At 37.0% G+C, this 16,745-nt stretch overlaps 1 protein-coding gene across 1 annotated transcript in view; it reads right to left on the reverse strand.

Moving 5' to 3' along the window:
• Positions 1 to 637: 637 nt before the first annotated feature.
• The window catches only part of LOC121673443 (ubiquitin-like protein 3), a 58,820-nt gene continuing 42,712 nt past the window's right edge, over positions 638 to 16,745 (reverse strand). The window contains exons 2-5 of the mRNA XM_042046738.1: positions 10,746 to 10,854; positions 7,141 to 7,227; positions 2,811 to 2,888; positions 638 to 2,408 (exon numbers count right to left, since the gene is read on the reverse strand). Of these exons, the coding sequence (XP_041902672.1) occupies positions 2,356 to 2,408; positions 2,811 to 2,888; positions 7,141 to 7,227; positions 10,746 to 10,854 (327 nt within the window). The 3' untranslated portion in view covers positions 638 to 2,355. The remainder of the gene's footprint in view (positions 2,409 to 2,810; positions 2,889 to 7,140; positions 7,228 to 10,745; positions 10,855 to 16,745) is intronic.

Here is a 16,745-nt window from a genome sequence, read left to right on the forward strand (position 1 = left end):
CATTCGTTTTTCAAAATCAATTTGAAAGACTTGTTTAACTAGCCGAGTATGTCCCGTCTCAGACCATTTCTTTTTCTTGTGCTGTCATAGCCATTTCCCATCTAAGTCTGTGTTACTTGGGTGGTCAGCATTTTGGAAAAGGGAAGTCTATCAGACTTTTTTTCTTTTTAAAGAAGAAGGTTTGTGTCCCTACAGTTTCTTATTTAGCAACCACACTGCAGAGCAGAAGGAAATGCCCCCCCTCCAGATTCACTTTGGTAATGAGCACGTAATGGTGTGATCTCAGTTCCCAGCACCTCAAGGGATATGTGTGTGCTCTTTGCTATCAGTAAATGAAGGTTCAAAAACTCACAGTATGAGCACACGGCTCCTGTGAGGCACACAAGGGTGTGACACAGCTGCACATTTGCAACTGCTCATGCTCACATTCCTCTTCAACAGAAAAAAGGTTTCCAGGCCACTTATGAAGTAAAACAAAAATTGAAGTGATAAATCCCTTTAGCATTTTTCAGCAGGTTTTGTGCCCCTCCTTTTTTTTTTAAATAAATAAAATGGAGTCCTTACTTAATTTCCAGATTAAGAAGTACTATTAAAAGCAGTTACAGCCCCAATTACAACCCTTGAAACACCACTGAAATGCACTACAATATTCTTTTATTTAGTTTACAGAAGAGTCTATCAGTACAGGTTGCAGAAAGAAAATGTTTAGTGCTATTTACAATTTGTTTTAAAACTCTGCTCTATACAAATTTAATTCTGATCAGTATGAACAATATTTTTGTAAATCTACTGCATATAAAGCATTTCATCAAAGCAGTAACAATGAATAAAATAACCTGTTTACATTTGAATGATGCCAATCATTCGGAAAAACGATTACACAGAACATCTGTAAGAGTTGTGGACACTTAGGTACAGAACACAATGTCAACCTGTGACTCAGTTTTTTAAAGGCTAAAGCTATTTATATGGAATATTGTTCTATTATACTACACGCCAATCTATATTTAACCTCTATAGTTATGTATTTTATAAGATCTTTATTAAATATATTCTACACATATTTGTAATTTCACCCAGGAAGAATTCCTCCCCAGTGAAAAAATATAAAATCTTTTATACTTTTTAATTTTTATTTATTTTTATTTTTTACAGGTTTAGATGAAACTAGCTCATGCTTTAGTGCTGTGCAAATTTCTTTAGCATATCAACATTTAAATTATTGATATGAAATAAAAGAATGGCATCCTTTTCAATTATGTACGCCTTCAAAAATCAGCTTCTGATTTTAATACCATTGCAAGCACTAATACCAAATGCAGATTACGTAAAGAAACAAAACTAGTACTATGGCAGAAGTTTTTCTTTTTGCTTTTTAAATTTTAATAATTCTCTTGAAATCTCTAATGAGTAAGCATGACACTGGAGTCTAAGGTACAGATGAGAAAAATGACTGAAAAACACCAATTGCCAATATTCAAATACATAAAATTGATTAGTAAATGATGTTTTCTAACATTTATGCACAATAATAAAAGCCTATGAACTACAGGAAACTACCCCTCCCATATTAAGGCTAGGAAATGCACTCTCTGCACTTGTTTGTGCTGTCTGAATAAGCACTCAACTAACACACGAGATCGGAGTGCACACAGTAACAAAAAAATCAGTTTCATCAGCCCTCTACAGAGTGCTTTTAAATTACAGGCACATAGTATTTTTTCTTTGTTGCAGTGAAAATATATATAGTTAGACTTGGTTTAGTTAGTATTCTGTGCCAGTTTGGCCACCGAGGTTGACTTAGGTAGAATTGACTTAACAGTTTTTCCTTTGATTTGGCCATAAGTGAGATTTGTTTTAATTATTAATATACTATTTTCCAGTGTTGCATTATACATTGTGGGTTATTACTAGATGTCTCAAATATTGTTAGAGATTGTTGATGAGAAATATACTGTCAACCATATTTAGTGCAAATTGCATCTAGAAAGCTTGACTGGTTAGATCCGGTTAATGCAGATTTTTGTGGTAGCAAAAGGATTCCTCCTATGGAAAAGAAAACAAACCTTTCTGGAGATTGAATTCTTTCAAAAAGTGATGTACTCTAAGATTATTCAACAAACAAAAAGGAGGAATTGAAAAAAATAAACAATTAAAGTGTTCATAGATCTTTCACTTTTTAAAAAAAAAAAAAAAAGACTAATGAGACAGTGTTCGTGTATTATTTCAGTTCCATGGATTTACAGACAGGCTCTTCCTACAGGTGTTTGAAGCAAGGTAGGGCCTCTTCTATTCCAGCAGCATGAAAGACAAAGACTATATTACATCACACTTAGCAGGTAAAGCTAACAGGGTTTACAGGATTACACAGCAATTGCTTTCTCCAGTTTTTTCACGGTTCCTTTGACCTGCAAAGAAGAAGGAAGTTTTACTTACATGCCATTTCTAAAGCAATGAGGCTGTTCTGTGTGAGAGTATACTTAATACAAGTCTGTTCTTTACTATTTTCAGTAAAAAATATTTATTGTTATACACATGCATACATAACTGCAAGATAAATCAGGACTAGATTTTCACAATAAAAACAAGAGCTTCTAAGGTCTGAGTAAGTTTCTGCACTAACATAAAAATGCTAAACCAGAAAGTTAATTTCTTAGTTTTCTATAAACATGTACAAGAGCATTCCATTGCCTTCTTCACAAAAGAGCACAAGGACTTGACTTTTCTCTGTTATGAAATACTCAAAAAGCCTGTAAGAGACCTGACCACTTTGCCATGTACTCGAGTAAGAAATTCCTCTAATGCCCTACCTTGAGAGTTTGGTTCTGGCAGTGTCTCTCTAGCCACCAAATGCATCACTGTTGTTTTGCCAAAAGGGAGTTTTAATGCTGCAAAAGGAGAAAGGGAGAATAATTAACACATTACATCAGTCTTTTTTTCTCCAAAATACCCAACTGAAACTAACTGTAATTGGATTAGCACCTGTTCAAAAGTTCATACTGTTGGGTTTGAACTGCTTACTGGTTGAAGTTCAGTAAATCAGGGACTCAGGGCATGAAAAGAATCACTTAAAACACTGCATTCTTAGAGATATGATATTCCTGTTAGGAAACTTAGCCTTCCTCTTCTGAGTAAAAAGTGAGGTGGGCAGTCATGCCAAGACTCAGGTGTTAAGCATTCTTTAATAATAAGGATGCAAAAAAGTTGCTAATTCAGCCACCAAGTTGTTATTCCTGAGATATCAAAACACTGAACCTCTACTGAAGAACAGATTTTCCTAAAACACATTTTGATCCATGACACAGATTCTTTGACATACAAAATGTCTGCATCTTGCCTTTTAATACTAATCTGTCACATCAGCTGCATGTGAAAAATATCAAATTTAAAGCTTTTTAAATTAGATACAGTAGTTCTCACAGTGCTGCCTTTGTGAGCTTTAGCAACACAAAATTTTAAAAAATGGTCCTTTCCACAATTCCTTCTGCTTGTGTCTGAAACTAAAATGATAATTTTTACATTCCAATTTAAGTATACAAATACATTGTATACTTAGAGTATCTTCCTTGATTGTTTTTCTGAGAAATACAAGGCAAGGATGCTCTAAGTTTTGTCCTTCCCACCTTACAGTGGAAAAAAAAGTCAGTGCTAAATTTAACAAGAATTTAATCCTTAATACAAAAATAATTCTGATTTGAGTAGAATTTGTCCTATCAAACTCAAGTTACAGCTTTTGTTTTCACATACAGTGAAATGGCATTTTAAGTGAATAGATGAATAATGAATGGCCAATAAACCTGAAGGCAACTGAAGTGAAAAACGTCTCTGTTTTACACTACAGCACAGATTAAAGATTCACTAATAAAAACATAAACCCAGTATTTAGTAATTAGGTGTATTCAATACAAGCCTCGCTACAAGACTGCTATTAAAATCATGTTTGTTGCCTACATATTTATTTGAAGAAATGCAAATTATGATTAAAACACAGGTCCAAACAGGTGTAAGCACACGAAGTGATACAGAACTCCACAAGATTCTTTGAAGCAGCTGTACTTTGGGAATAGTGATCTCTATGGAAAGGCAAATCTGAAAGTTTCTTAGTTTACTTGAAGCACTGCCTGTGCCTGCAACTAGAAGCTATTGATAGCTTGAAGTCTGACAAAGATGATGTATTTTGAGTACTTGGTACCATGACACAACTGAAAAGTCTAACAGACTGTTAATATGCTCTTTGCAAACTCCATGGAAAAGGACTGTCTTCATAACATAAACTCTTGAATTACAAAGTAATCACATTAAGAACATCTTTCATAATATCAACACATTTCAGGACACTTGATTAGTGAGTTGTGGAGATTAACTATTTACAGTAATCAAGTAGAACTATGCTAATATTTACATCAACTACTTTCAGCTACTAGTTTGCACAGTTTACACAAGTTCTTGCTAGAAATTTCCAGCTTCTTGTTTGGAGCACCATGACACCATCTGAGCAGCCTAACCTATGCTCAGTAATCCTTTCTTGCTCTTCTCTTTGTGCTTTCACGCCTTTCTCTCACTAAAAGCAAAATTGTATTTAATTCCTTTCCCAACTACTCAATCCCATTGTTTTTCTGTAGTTTCTATTGTCAGAACTTACTTTTCACCCCCTTTTGGAATGTGGATGGCATATGGCAGGTTGACTTCCCTTCCCCAATAAATAAGGAAGCAAATGCTGCTGATTACCATTATCTACCCAGAAATGGAGAACTGTTGATTATGTATTACTTCCCTAATTAATATTATTTGAAATGCAAACTGCAAAACAAATATTTAGCTAAAGGATTAAATTTCCTGTTGGAAGCTGAACAACAGACTGCCTTGCTAGGCAACTCCCCAGCACTTTGCACAGGTAGGACACAACAAAACAGTGTGGCTCAAGCCCTGCAGGCAAGAGCAGCGCAGCTTTACAGAGGGGTCTGTTCTACCCTGCTTCCAGTGCCATTAGCTCTGCTGTTCTTGTAGTGACAGTCCATTCAGAGAAGCTATCAAAAGGGATGCTTTCTTGAAAATAAAATTTTTCACTCAAAACCACTTTCTCCTATCAATTTCTCATTTTTGAGCCATCTTAGTTTATAGGAGTCTCAAATTCAGAAGCCACTACACAGACACGTAAGGTAAAAGTGAACAAAAATGCACTCCAGTTAAAAAAGAAAACACCAAACTGTTTCCTTGGAAACTTTTGTGTCACTGGATGATAAAGTGATTTTCAGTAGGTCAAAATTCCAGTCAATATTTCCTAATCACCTAAAGCAAATATAACACTAAGTGCTATAACTCAGTCAAAGAGCGCTACAGCTAGAAAAGCTTAAAGAAAGTGTATTATAATAGTATAAGAAACTAAATATTGTGTTTAGCAAGAAATTTCCTTCCTCCCCTCCTCCACTTCCCTTTTAAAGGTAACTAGTTCACTTAGGGCTGCCTCTAATGAACACCACAAACTGAAGTAAGAGTCTTTTCAGGCTGTTTCATGAATTCCTGTTCCCCTTTCAGCTGTGTAATCTTACTCCTGACAACTTCATTAGTACTGAAGTTAAGCCAATGTTTTAGGGATTCTTTTTCTTAAAACAATACAGCAACAAAAATATTTTTGAAAAACACTAATATACATGTAAGATCCCTGGGGTAAAAACACGATGATTAAATCACAACGCATGAACGATTAAGAATGAACTAAAATGCCCTGAACCCAAGCAAGTGTTCAAAATTCATAGACCTAAGTTAATGCAAGAGTCAGCAGCATGCAGATATCATTTTTCCGCTTAACTCATTAAATAATATATTAAATACATTAAACAAATATTCAACATTTTCTTAGGTTTAGACAAATGTCATTAAAGGGAAAAAGTACTGGTGGTGAAGAGCAACACTCAGATGAATGGCGAAGTAAATCCCATTTAACTATCCTTGCCTGGAAATGTAGGGTAAGACTAGCATCTTTAATTGCAGAGATGATCCAAGACTTAACATTTGTCTTTCAACTCTACTCCAACTGCTACTAGCTGCACTCACTGTCACCTGGTGAAAATACAAATTAAAGAGTGAATAAAAATTTCAGAGTTCTTCCAGCTGAGCTGACAATGATCTTGTTTGTATATATAGAAGCATTAAAAATTTATATATGTGGAGAGTAAATCTATTCTGTAAGTACATCACTAGGCAACACTGGGAATGGTAGAAAGTGAATCAATAGGTGTATCATCCCAGTCAATTCTTCATGGAACATCACCATAAGCAGTCCAGAAATACTATTTTCAGATTCCTCTTAATTTCAAAACCATTTCATTGGTGATTATATTATATTATATTGTCCTTTCTGTATTGCATCCAGGTACCAAACCATGAATAATTTGAACATACAAAGTAGGAACATTAATTTGTTTTTAAACTGGCACAGAATGGAGAGGCTCATAATGTTTAGTCACTGATACAGCTGATATTCCCATTGGCAAATGCTACCTACAAAAGGAAAGATGACTTAACAAATGTGTGTCACACCTCTATCAAGGGTTCCCACCAAAATGCGTAATTGTGGGGAAACAGTTGCCACGAGAGGGCACAGTTGAATTACATTTCCTTAGCAAACGCAGTGAAGCCATTTACTGTTGTTTTCACATAACTATGCAATTGTATCCCTGGGAGAGCACTGGACAGCAAGAATGCTTCCCCTCATTCTCATTCATAGGGTGTCTTCCTGCATTGCACTAAGATTTAAAGTATTGTTTGACCAATTTTCATAAAGTTTATCAAGCATTTTAAAATACTTCAGATATTTATTAAGTAGCTTGTCCTGCAAATGCAGTGTAAGAGAGGTGGAACAAAATATTCCATTTAGAATGACAACAAATAAAAGCAGCACTACAGTTTCTTTGTGTGAGAGGAGGCTTGACTTAGCAGGTGGTACCTCGCAAAGTTTAACAACTCATGGTAACAAGATGGAAAAATATGCAATAAGGTACAGTGTCACCCTATGCACAAGAAAAACAGTATAAAGCAAGCCATACTGCGATCTTGAACAGTAAAGTAGTATTCACTGAACCATAAATAAATATCCCCTTTGCCTAACTGTAACATGTATAATAAAAATTATTTTCATACCTCCTAATGTCACGTTGCCATGAAGAAACCTCCCTTGATAAATAAGCCGCAAGATATTTGGACTGCTGACTTGTTCTTCTTCCCAATCTGAAGAGAGAGAGAATTTCCACAGTTACATTGTGAAAAAAACATCTTTTGTTATTTCTCTCACCTTTACCCAGGAAGAAAATTGGGAACAGGACTCTTTTGCTTAAAACACTAAAGAGAGATCACAGGCTGAAGGTACAGGAAGGTAATTCAAGACCAGCACTCGAAGTCTATTCTTGAATTTATTATTTGACACTGGGCATTCAAACACGTAATTTTATGTCTGCAAGTATAAGTATTACTGATGTCACAGACTGCAGGATATATTTAGCACATACACAAGTCCTAAAGAAAATATTTCATACATGCAAATTGCTTCCTGGTTCTTGATACCCAGGCCATTCTGAAGTTTCCCAAGCCATGCTCCCCGTCACCAGCTAACTGACTAACTGGAGCTGCTCTCCAGCAATGGGAAGCTGCCGCACACAGAGCAAGCACGCATGTGATGGGTCACTTGAAACAGGACTCTGAGATCACAGCGCTGAAAAAAGCTCCGGAGGCAGCTCAGCACCGTTCGATGATGGCCAGATCCAACCAGTTCCATGGCTGGAGGGGGCAGGGACCTGAGCAGCCCCCAACTGCCACCACAGAGCCAGAACAGAGGCTCTCTCAGAGCAGACACCCACCAATACATTTTAAGGAGCTTCCCCAAGGCTGATCCATGGATGTTTTTATATGGCAAACCGTGGTTCGAAAAAAAGCAAGCATGCATTTTCCTATAATGCTTAAGCCATCATAAATAAATGATAAGCTTAAATGGTCTTTTCCTACTCTTTTTCCATTCCCTGTCACAATGTGAAGAACAACTAAATATGCACTTTGCTTTCAGAACAAGTATCATAAAGCCTTGAAATGTTGAATTTAAATGGTCTCTCTGGGAATACAGTGTCTTCTGTTTCTTAGATGACCAAATATCTGGCAACAGTTGTTCACAAACGTTCTCTCTTTCTGCTTGTAGTGTTTATATAGCAAAATCAATATTCAGCAAGGGATCAGGACAAGCCACAGAAACCAACCTGTTCACTGGGAACATACAATTAACATACGGGCAGTAGCAACTGGCACCACAAAAGGAGAGGAACTGAAAAGGATAGAAGGGGAAGCATTTGAAACAAAAGCCATGGCTTCAGAGCGTACAGAGAGGCATCTGGTGCAAAAAGCAAGCAGGCAGAGACGTGGGCAGCAGGAGCCATCTCAGCCCCAGACCACGGCGGGGGCAAGGCACCAACAGCAGAAGCTGCAACACTCCCAGGTGCTCCCACGTGCCTAGTTTGTAAGATTAGATTAAATTAGGCAACCAAAGCTATTTGAATTTCAAGTATTTCCACTTAGGGTCTGATTCAATTGTCTTGCAATTCAAGCACATGCCCATTCTGCTATGCTGTGAAGTGGGCTACATTAAGGATCTGAATTATCACACTGCTACCATAACAGTTTTATTTATTTTTACTCCATACAGTCTGAACTCCACTATACTGTGGCTGTAAAGAGCAGAAATCCAGCCAATTGACAGTGCCATAATGATGTAAAACCACAACCAAAAGAAGACAGACTAGATTTTGGCACAGGTATTTTCTCACTGTTAAGCTGCCAAGTTACCCATCCTTTTAATTTCTGCTTCTTGGCTGGAAGTCTGAAACATTTCTTTCTGACATGAATTCAAATTTTAATTTCCACTGATGACTAAATGGGCCAAGGAAACACTGAATCTTTTTTTTTTTTTTTAAAGTTCAGATAATTGGTCTACAAGAAAGATGTTAATATTATTTAGAAGAAAATGGGGAGGGGAAGAAGAGAACAGGTAACTATCCAGATGATATGCATTAAAATAAATTTGGTGTTTTCTACTGCAAATAAAGAGATCCTAAATTAAAAACTCTACTGCCAAAAGAGGTGGGGAGAAGTTTGCCTTAATCCTGCCAGTATGTGACTGAGGTTATTTCATCCCTTTTTTCCCCCACAAGATCATGACAAGTCAAAATGGTGGTAAAAACAATTGCATCATCTGTGTTTCAAGGATACTTTAGTCCTCATCAAGATTTCTCAGTCCTGTGGCAAAGAGGAGCACTCTCAGTCTAAAAACAGCTAATGGGCTAATGCTTGTGAAAATCTATATGATATTCTGAAGCGAGGGGGGGGGGGTTTCTGTCTTTTAAATAGAGACCATTCTTCTTTGCAAATTAAATATTCATCAAAATTTAGAGCACTCCCTCAGGACAGCAAGTATTTGAACCGAGGTTTCCATGTCTGGTTCTACTTTTTTTTAAGGAAGAGACTTTAAAGTCTGGGTTTCTTCCCAACTCTAAACTCAGAATCTGCAACTTTCAAGCTCTTCACGAGACTCTGAACATGACATCACGTGCTCAGGCATAAACTTGAGTAAGAAAAAAAAATCCAGTTCTGCCTTTACTAATCCAGATAAATGTACACAAAGAACATTTGGTTATGACAACTATGTTATAGGCACACATTAAAAAATGTACAGCACAGATGCTATGTTAACCTATTTTTTGAAGTGTTTTACATCTGTATCTAATACTTCAGAAGACTTAAAACCTCCTCTTTCATTACATATTTTACTAAATACATAATACTGCATCCCAGAAAACCGAACTTTTTTCCTGACCTCAAAGAACAGTTTAAGGCCTAAAATACTGATTATCAACATTAACTTTTTGGCATAAACGATCATCCACCATATGTCTTTGACAAAAGCACCACAGAAACAGATAGTGCAATGTTTTAGTTTGTCTAAATAGTAGTCTTTTTAACATCAAAACAGTAACCCAAATGAAGTCCTGTACCAAAAGAAGCATTTTCTTTCATCGTATGTAATGCTATGTCTGTGTTTTGGCTATTTTCCCATGAAATCATAGTCGGGGAGAACAGAACCACTTTGTTTTGGGGAACTATTCACATATGTGAATACACATCTTAAGTTCTCAAGCCCATTTTCCAAAGCCAGTATTCCTGCACGACACCAAGTACATTCACATAAACAACATCCAGTCTTTTAATGTCTCTTAAAATGGGCTTTTATATTTGTTTTTTTCCCTGGAAAAATATCAGTATTACAGATCCTTTCCAAGATAAGGCAGTAAGGAAAAAGTACTTCAGACTCAATTTCACTAATGCATTCCTGTGACTTCCTGTGTTTTATTTTAGCTGTCCTCACATAAGAGGTTTTATATCTCCAACATTTCCTCACACTTACTAGATCCTCTAACATCAAGAAAAGTGTTGAAAGATAGGGGGAAAGAAGTACTTCAATTTGGGGAAGCAAATTTTAGAAATAAAGTAGGAAACAGTCCTGACGTCTAAAAATCTGCCCAACTGAAGGAACTGTGAAAAAGAAGGCAAGACAACTGTATTTCTGCATAAATCTTTGTCCAGATAGTGAATAAACACACTTAATTTGAATGTTGAGCACGGAGATCAGTTTATCGACACTTTAGTCAGAATATACAGCAAAGCTCCTTGCTCACAAGGTAAAAAGCCAAAGCCACTCAGCTACTCACCCATTGGCCAGTTGTCATACACATGTTTTGCAATATCTGCAGCAGAGTCATTCGGTGAAAACAGGAACTCTTTTGTTTTCCCGCTTACCAAGATGAGGCGCAAATTTATCTGGTAAAAAAACCCCAAGACATCAGTATTAGGAAAGCTTACAGAGAAGACTTAAATTTTTTATTTTTTTACAGGTACTAAAAAATTGTTGTTGGTTTTGGAAGACTGATCCAAATGACTTGAGAAAACAGTTTAACATGTTAACATATGTTAAAAAGAGGGTCAAAGAGGTCAGTAAAATGTTGTTCACATACCCATAATCTAGGAAGATTAAATTCTAACAGCTGGCATTTTTGATTATAAACATCGGAAGATTCTGTTAGTGATTGAATCAACTGTGCCAGTAAAAAATAGCTTTCAATAGGGTAGAAACATATTCTAGCAAGGACACATAAGCAACTCCTGAATGAAGAGGAAAAATACAAACCTGAAAAATTAACTTAAATGGAGAGCATTAAAATACCAAAATCTGCTCCTGAATAGCCTGTGAGCCTAAATAAAAGCCCTAGAACGCTCCCTCCCGATCTCAGCCAGTGCAGCTACAAAACACCAGGGAGTCAGACAGCATCCTTCCTTGCTCCCAGATGCCACAAAGTTTGAATCCCTCTGCCAGTCTTCTAAATCCAAAACTTCGTCCCACCACTTGTCTTTCACTACAAGCAAAGTGAGGTCCACATGCAGCACAGTAATAACATCCCACCATAATTTTTCTTTGGTTAATTTCCTCCATGTAACCACCAGCACCTTCAGCCATAATTTTCCTCTCTTCTATTTGCAAATTACTGAATATAATTTCTTTTCCATATAGCATTAAAATAACACACATAAAGAGCTCAGTATGACATTATTTACAATGCAAAAGAGATTAAATTTTGGCTCCTCAAGCAACTGTTAGCAAGGTCACAAAATATGTTTGGGTAGCTAGCACTTAGCAATGCCCATGGCAAGCAGGAGTCTAGCTGCTGTTGTACTTCGACCTACAAGCCCACATTTCATCAACTTGCAGTGAGACTTCAGCAGACTAACTGCTTGGATACTTTTTTCCAAGTCACACTCTCAAGCTGTGGCTCTCACTTTAAGGCAAGCTGCAACAAAGCTTTCTTTGTTGGAATTCAGTAAACTGTTTTCTACATCAAATACCAAGTGAAAAATGTACAGCAATGTCCAAGTTTTCTAGACTTCTTGAAAAGATCTCAGTGCATCATATCCACCGAACATGACAGCTCTGCCTCAGCTACCTACTCTCCACTTACTTCAGAAGGTCTTTAGGCAGCTCGTCTATTCCCTCTTGAATGCTTTGGCTTGGATTCATCCTACCTATCTTTAAGCACCTAATGGAAGTATCTCTATCATCCAGCACACTTCAAGGTCAATGAAGGAAATGACCCCTCCTAAAAGCAATTCAGTCTCTATTTCAAAGTGTAGCAAGTATAAAAAGAGTGAGCATAAAAGGCTAGGTTCTCCTCCCTGTCCTCTTACTAACACCCTTCGGAAAAAACAAGTTCTCCCATTAGCCCAGGAAAGCAGCCAAGTGGCAGCTGTCTCTAAGAAAGCACCATGGCCACTCCAAGAGTATCACTGCATACCAGGAAATCACAAAAAAAACTTGAAGGAGAGAAACTGAGGAAATGCTGTTTAGTCAAAGACAATTCTTCATAAAATTCAGAATACATTTGGCTATACACATTAAAGTTTCGTTTTCTTTGAAATTTCCACAATGATTAAGGAATTATTTTCAAATTGCAACAATATTTAGCAGAAAAAGCAGATCAAGTTCTACAGTTCCTGTTTACTCCAAAAACCTGACTACTGTGATGAACTACAGCTACAAAAATTTGTTGGACTATGTTCAGGTGTTGTTTTGCTTATATTTTCAGTTTCAGTACTTCCCCTCCCTTCACTGTCTCCATTTGTGTATGTATAGACAACACTTATATATATAGTTCCTTTAGCTGGACTACCCTAGATAAGCTCTTCAAGCTATCTCTAGTGAGACACCTATTCCCTCTTTCATCCTAGGAGCCTGTCTCTGCACAATTTCTTCTATTTTCTCCTCAAACAAATGACTATTTCTGAAGCATATTAAATGATATCTCGCCAGATGCTTCTGTAACACCACCAGTAATTTCCTCTGTCTACTGAAAACATCTTCTGTGACATTATCCCAAGAGCACATATACCTTCTTCATAACTGCACCACACTGTTTGCTCAGTACTTTTTTGTGCCCTTTTCTACTTTGATCCTTTCAATTATTCAGCCTCCAAGCTTTTATCTTGCCTGTATCACCCTAAAGCACACAGGTCCAAATTTCATCCCACTCCTATTACTCCATCCCTCAGAGAGAAAGAAGGCTAGGTGTGAAGAAGTATTCTGCATCATAAAGATGTTTCAGATTTCCCCCATGTCTGGGCACCAGACCTAAGAAATCCCCCCCAAAGTTCTTCCTCTCTACATTACAAGCACTTTTCAAACTTCATGTCATCAATGAATTCTAGCAGCAAGACGTCTTTACACTTACCTTTGTCTTTAAATGACTCAGGAAACATCAAAATTCATCTGACAGTTGGTTCATAATGAACCTAATAAGAAGCTCTCTCTGAGCTGCCTCCCCCCCACCTCAGCTAGGTCCTTTATAGTAGGCTCACAGACACACAGTTTTTCTAATACATTTTAATTTCTCCTATTTAACCAACAGTTTGCAAAACAGCACCACATCAGTTACTAAGTACATATTCAGATGACACTACAAAAATGTGCACGTAGAAAGTAAGTTCTTTTCATCTGGCTTTTGGAAGTGCTGTGTACTGCATTTGATTCCACTCTCTCTATACTTCATTATCTTTAATTATTTTTTAAGCATTAATGCACCTTATTACAATACCAACATACCGCCAAAAATTTAGGAAATTCAGACTGCATCATGAACTGTTACTTGTACTTGGAATGGGCTGCCTGTTTAAAAGAACAAACAAACCAACCTCAAATTTTCAGCACCAGTGCCTACTGTAGCCTCTTCAGCAGCAGCCCATGTGCCTCTCACTCCAATTCCCCATATCCATTTTCTATACCCTAACTGGCTCATGAGACACCCTCTTAGCTTGCTCCCTCTGGCTAAGCAGTTCCCAAACTCTGAATTTATACCGTTTATGTAAGGATTTATTTTGTTTCATCTGTGTGTAGTTTACCTGTGTTGGGGGTTGCCTGGTTTGAAGACCATAGCACTTTGCAGGCAGGAGACATAATACCAAACCATGCACTCCCTAGAACTACCTGATTTGGATCCTACAAGGAGATGACTAAAAAAAACCCCAAAAGATTAGCCCTGCTCAGCACTTAAAAGCATGATTATGGCACTGCATTAACATAGAAGTGAAGTTCTTCTTCTACCATAACATTAGGGAGACACATTTCTTTTTATTCTCATTACTGACTTTTGAGATTACCAGCCACACTAAAGTGAATACAAAAAGGAGATGAATATCACTGAAAAATAATCAAAACTAACTTGGCTTCCTGAAAAATTTGATTAAGTCATATCTCTGCAGTTAATATACACCAAAAAAAATCAATATAAGCAACATGGCGGGGGGGAAAAAAAGAGTGAAAAATGTTAGATCCTTCTTTCCCCCTATCTCTCCAAGAGTTCTCATTGCTGAAGAGCATTTCTTCTAGTCTTACTGTGAAATATACAAGGCACAGTGAGATAAGATAATCATTTTACAGGGTATATTACAAAGTATGTGTAAAATGCAGGATATATATTTTCATTTTAAAAAAAATCACCACATATCAGCAGAAGCCCAAAATGAATTTTTAAGTCAATCAAGCAGGTGTTACATCAAGTGCAAAGAAACAGCTGTTCTAATGAAAGGCTCAAGTATTTTCTTATTTATAGTACAGCATGCCACTGACATATTTAGTTTGCATGTTTCTCTCTCTCTCTCTCTCTCTCTATGTATATATATATATATCTATGTTTCTTAATCTTGACTTGAAGGAATCTTAGTCTTGAGTTGTGCATCACATTACCCCAAAGGGTTTGAAGCAAATAATCCCACAACTTGCCTTCAAATTTAGAGTCTAATCTCATTTCCCTCAAAAATATTGGGAAATTTAACTACTTGCAACTGCTGTACTACTTAATTCTGCAAACAAACTATAGGGTATCTGAAAAAAATATTTCTGGCAAAATTCCAGAAAGCTCAGAACTAAAAGAAGAAAGAAAAAAAAAAAAGAGCATATGTGTATATACATTTACTCAAAGTGTAGAAAAAAGTCTTGGCTAGGTAAAGAAATTTTGACACAAAAGCATCAAATTATAATTTTTCAAGTTAAGAAAGGAGTCTTAGTAATCTCAGCTATCCTGTATCCTATTTCCTACATTAAAAGCCACCAAGGAGGTTGTATCTGTACCCACTGTAACCTTAAAGTCCCTCCACCTATTCTTGTCAAGTGTCTTGGTCTCAAGAGACTTCTGCAATTCTCAGGGCCTTGAGAAGTTCGTTCTTCAACCGGGGATGTTACAACAACTGTCCTGATTTTGGTTTTTCTTTTTTTCAGGGTACCAAAGGGAGTTCCAGCCTTTTGCTACAACCAAGTGATACGGACCACATCCTCACACTTCCGCATTGTAGTACCAACTGCAACATTACTGCTGAAAGCAGTCAAGGGCAGCCAGAGTATCAGAAGAAGGATTAAATACAATTTGCAGACTACATCCCCGCTGCACAGTTATGTAATAGCACATTCTGTTTGTGATCTCGAGCATGCAAACCTCACCCTCTCCCTCCCACCCCAATCTCATAATCACAGCTCCAGTAACTACACCATCTGCTGCACTGCATACACAATAAAAATTTTCAGTGTAGATTATATTCTGCAAAAAAAAACAACCCACCACCAAACAGAAAACCACCCCAAAAAAATACTATATTTATGAAAAGACTATAGTAACAACTGTGACCACAATTTTTGGAAGAGAAATTTGGGTCACATATATGCTGACGTAGAATAAATTGTTTTTTCTTTGTTCTAGGCATGCAAAGTTTGTTCATTCTTAAAGGCATACCTACAGAACATCTTAGTGCCACAAGTGCTTCTAATTTCACAGCTAATGTTAAATAACTGGGAAGTCACTTTAACATTAATAAACATTGTGTAGGGTGTAAATCTCGTTTCTTAATGTTTCACTGACTTCCCATCTATTCAGTTAAACAAGTTACTTTGTTATCAATTCTATGCTCCATCCAGTAGCAGCTTAAGATTGCTCCCCATCTTACAATTAAAATGCAGAGAAGGAAAGGTGTCATATCAGCACATGCTATGCAGCCCCAAGTTTAAACTAAGTACTTTTCTTTAGCTGTTTTAAGATTGAAATACATACACAAAACAATTTTTTCTTCAACATCCAATACACTTACTTTCTAATTGAAGTTCATTATTGTAAGAAGTAACTTGGTTCTCTAAAGACACATTAAGGTTTCCTAATGGCTCTAGGCCAAAGAGAAACCTCCCAGCTCCACTTTTGTGACTGAATTCCACCAGATTTACAAACGAAGTTGAACCAAGCCCAAATAACAGTCTAAGCATCACAGCGGCATCACACAAGCCAAGTCAGCAGGGACCTGCAGGTTCTAGACACCAGGTCACTCCTGGAAATGCATCCACCTGAATATAATGAAGAACTTCAGTTTTTACATGCCCTGGAAGGCTGTTGTAGACCCTGAGCTGCTTCACTGAGTGGTTTCTTCTCATTCCCAGCTTAAATTTATTCTTGAATAGGTTACATTCACTGATGCCCCACCTACATCACGCTTTAGCCAAAAAAACCTTGGGGTTTTGACAGCTTTCTTTTGCATCTGCAGACAAGGACACACTTCGCTAAAATTAACAAGCAAAGGTTTTCCTCATTAAAGGGCTGGCCCTTGGTGGGAACACTGTCTTCAAAGTT

Source organism: Corvus kubaryi, unplaced genomic scaffold, assembly GCF_017639235.1.
Source record: "Corvus kubaryi isolate FWS band 111438036 unplaced genomic scaffold, C.kubaryi_AGA036_p1.0 65438, whole genome shotgun sequence".
Taxonomy (NCBI): Eukaryota; Metazoa; Chordata; class Aves; order Passeriformes; family Corvidae; genus Corvus; species Corvus kubaryi.